A 2,971-nucleotide genomic window follows, 5' to 3' on the forward strand; every position below is an offset into this window, starting at 1 on the left:
CTGGGGACATCATCTCCAGGGTCTTCTCCTCGGAGCTGCCACAGGCATCCTCGCCCCCCTCGGGGCCGTGGGTCAGCGCTCCCGTGGGCGTCAGGTCGAAGTTGACGCTGCGGTCGCTCTTGGGGGTCTTGGCCAGGGGTGAGGGGGGGCAGACGGCTCGGAGGGGGCTGCCCTCCAGGTAGTGGAAGCGTTGGTGGCTCTCGGGGTCTTCCAGGCCGTTCTCCAGGCAGGATGAATCCCCTGGGCCCTCAGCCCCCCCGTTCTCCAGCGGTGAAGGCTCCAGCTCGCTCTCAGCCGTGGTGATGCCTTCATCTGTGGATTCCTCCTTCCCCCTCCTCCCACCAGCCCCCGGTGAGGCAGCCCCCTGGCCCTGCTCTGCCTCGGGCAGCATGTCCTCAGGGGAGGAGGACTTGGAGCCATCTGACACCCCTGGCTCCTTCCTGCCACCCACCTCCCGAGGGGCTTTGGCCTTGGGTTTCTCTGGCTCCTTCTTCAAGGGGGGTTTCTTGACGCTGCTGGTCTTGGCCAGGGGTTTGCGGGGCTCCAGGGCCGATGTTTTCCGGGCTGGGGTCTTGGCAGGAGCTTTGGTCTCTACCTTGCTCTCCTTTGTGTCCCTCCGCAGCGTCTCAGCCTTCACCTCCTTCTTCACCACCACCTTGACCTCCTTCTTGGCCTCCCCCTTCACCTCAGCCCCCTCATCCTTCTTCAGCAGCTTCTTCTCCTCTTTCCGGGGCACGGGCTCCTTCTTGGGCGCCACTTTCTCTTTGATCACCTTCGGCTTCGTGTCCGTCTTCAGCTTCTCCACTGAAGAGTCCAGCTTGGCCCGAGCATCCTTGGCTTTCTCCTCTTCTGACCCTGCTCTGGCTGCCTCCCCCAGGGATTTTGGCTTCTCCTTGGTCCCTGCCTTCACCTCCTTCCTCTCCACCTTTGATGGAGCCTTCTCCTTTGGTGCCAGCGCTCCGGTGTCCACCAAGCTGATCTTGGAAGCTGACTTCAGGCTCTCCTTGCTCTCTGCCCTCTTCTGCTTGAGCAGCTTCTCTGGTTGGGATGCTGACGGCCCCTTCAAGTCATTCTTGGTGACCACGGGGTGCTTGAGGAACTCCAGGTGCTTCACCTTCTCCAGCCCCTCCAGGATGCGGCCCTGGGGGGTGCAGCCAGGGAAGAGGACCCGGATGATCTTCTCGGTGGGGCTGACAGGGTGCCAGACAAGCAGGGCACAGACAGAGGTCAAGCACTGCAGGGGCAAGTCCTGCTCCTTGGGGTAGCTGTTGCCCGACCATTGCTGCAGGAGAAAATCCAGCTCCTTGGTGCCCTTCACAGGGTTCAGGACATACATGTCCAACCGGCCCACTCCCATCTTCTGGAAGAGGACAGTGGGCTCAGCACGGGGTCCACTGTCCCGGGCCAGTGGGTTGGGATGGATGCCCAACTTCTCCAGGTAGTGCAGGGTCAGGGCAGCCTCATCACAGCTCTTCAGCACCCGGGAGTTCCCCTCGATGTCCTTCAGCTTCTCGGAGGCGTTGAGGAAGACGACGCCGAGCTCGGGGGAGATGAGGTTCTTGGCCCAGTCCCCATTCCCCTGGGAGCTCTGGGATGGGTCCTCCTCCAGCTCAGCCAGCTTCCTCTGCAGCAGGCTGTTGACTCCAGGCAGGCTGTCTGTTCCCATGTGGGTCACCAGGATGGAGTCGATGCGGTCCAGGTGCCTGACCAGCTTCCAGAAGGATGATTTGGGGTTGGAGCCACCGTTGACCAAGACGTTGAAGCCATTGACAGCAAAGAAAGCTGAGTCCCCTCTCCCACCCGGGAAGATATAGCAGCAGGGCTTGGAGAGCTTCAGGAAGCCAACCATGGTGGGGGGCTCGAGGAGGTCGAACGGGGACTGGGGCTCCAGCGACTCCGACAGGTACTCCATGAACTCCTCCAGCCCCTCCATCTCTGGTAGGACACAGCCCGGGTTGTAGCGCAGCTCGATGAAGTCCTGGAGGTTCTGATGGTCCAAGGCCGAGTCCTTCCACTCCCCAAAGTCAGGGCAGCTGATGGTCAGTCTGGCTTTGGCTGAGGGATCCGCGGAGCTCAGGATCTCCCCGACCTGCCAGGGGACAGGGACAGCTGGGATGGGACAGCCCAGGGGTGCCTGACCTCAGCCCCTCTTCCCTTGCCAAACACAGGACACACCCTCCCCAGGATGCAGCCCCATCCTGCTCCCTGTGACACCTGGGGGAGCTGGTTCCCCACTCCCACCCACCCCCCCCTGCAGTCAGGGCTGGGATGTGACCAATCCCCCCCCTCCATCCCCAGCCCCTCATGCCTGCAGCACAGGCTGAGCCACCTCCTGCTGTGCCTGGAGAACATGAGCAGACAGTGCCCCCCTCCCAGCTCCTCCCCGGGGGTCCCCCCGTCCCCTTCAGCACCTCCTTGTCGGTGAAGATCTGGATGAAATCCCTCAGGGAGAAGCAGCCTGTCTGCAGCATCAGCTCCCCTGTCTCCTCCACGCAGGGCCCAGCAAACACCAGCAGCTTGTGCTGGGACACGTCTGTGATCAGGTTCCGCAGCTGGGGACACAGGAGAGGACACTGAGGAAGCTACCGGGGGCTCCAGCCCCACTGATAAAGGAGGGGACATTGAGGAGGGGACACTGAGGAGGCTCCAGCCCCATGACACCCCCCCTTAGCTCCAAAAGGACCTTGGCCACCCCTCACCTCGTCACACAGGGACTTGTCCGAAGGGTTGAGCAGCACCAGGGTCTCCAGGACATCTCCCCGGTGGTGGAGGGTCCTCTGACCTGTAGGGGAGACAGGACTGACACTCGCCCCCACCCCAAAATGAGGGGGCTGCACCCCAGTTTGGCCTCATCCCACAGGATTAGGGACACACACAGAGAGGCACGGGGCCAGCTCCTGCCCGCTTCCCCCACGGAAGAGGGACAGGCAGGACACACTTCCCACGTCCTTCCTGCTACAGGGAAAGCAGG

General features: G+C 62.5%; 1 protein-coding gene across 1 annotated transcript in view; it reads right to left on the reverse strand.

Moving 5' to 3' along the window:
• Nucleotides 1-2,782, reverse strand: part of MAP1S (microtubule-associated protein 1S) — a gene marked incomplete at its 5' end in the record, with an annotated part of 6,663 nt that extends 3,881 nt beyond the window's left edge. Inside the window, 4 exons of the mRNA XM_009997876.1 lie at nt 43-1,255; nt 1,319-2,089; nt 2,412-2,552; nt 2,700-2,782. Coding sequence (XP_009996178.1) covers nt 43-1,255; nt 1,319-2,089; nt 2,412-2,552; nt 2,700-2,782 — 2,208 coding nt within the window. The remainder of the gene's footprint in view (nt 1-42; nt 1,256-1,318; nt 2,090-2,411; nt 2,553-2,699) is intronic.
• Nucleotides 2,783-2,971: the final 189 nt, after the last annotated feature.

Source organism: Chaetura pelagica, unplaced genomic scaffold, assembly GCF_000747805.2.
Source record: "Chaetura pelagica isolate M959 unplaced genomic scaffold, ChaPel_1.0 scaffold2275, whole genome shotgun sequence".
Lineage (NCBI taxonomy): Eukaryota > Metazoa > Chordata > Aves > Apodiformes > Apodidae > Chaetura > Chaetura pelagica.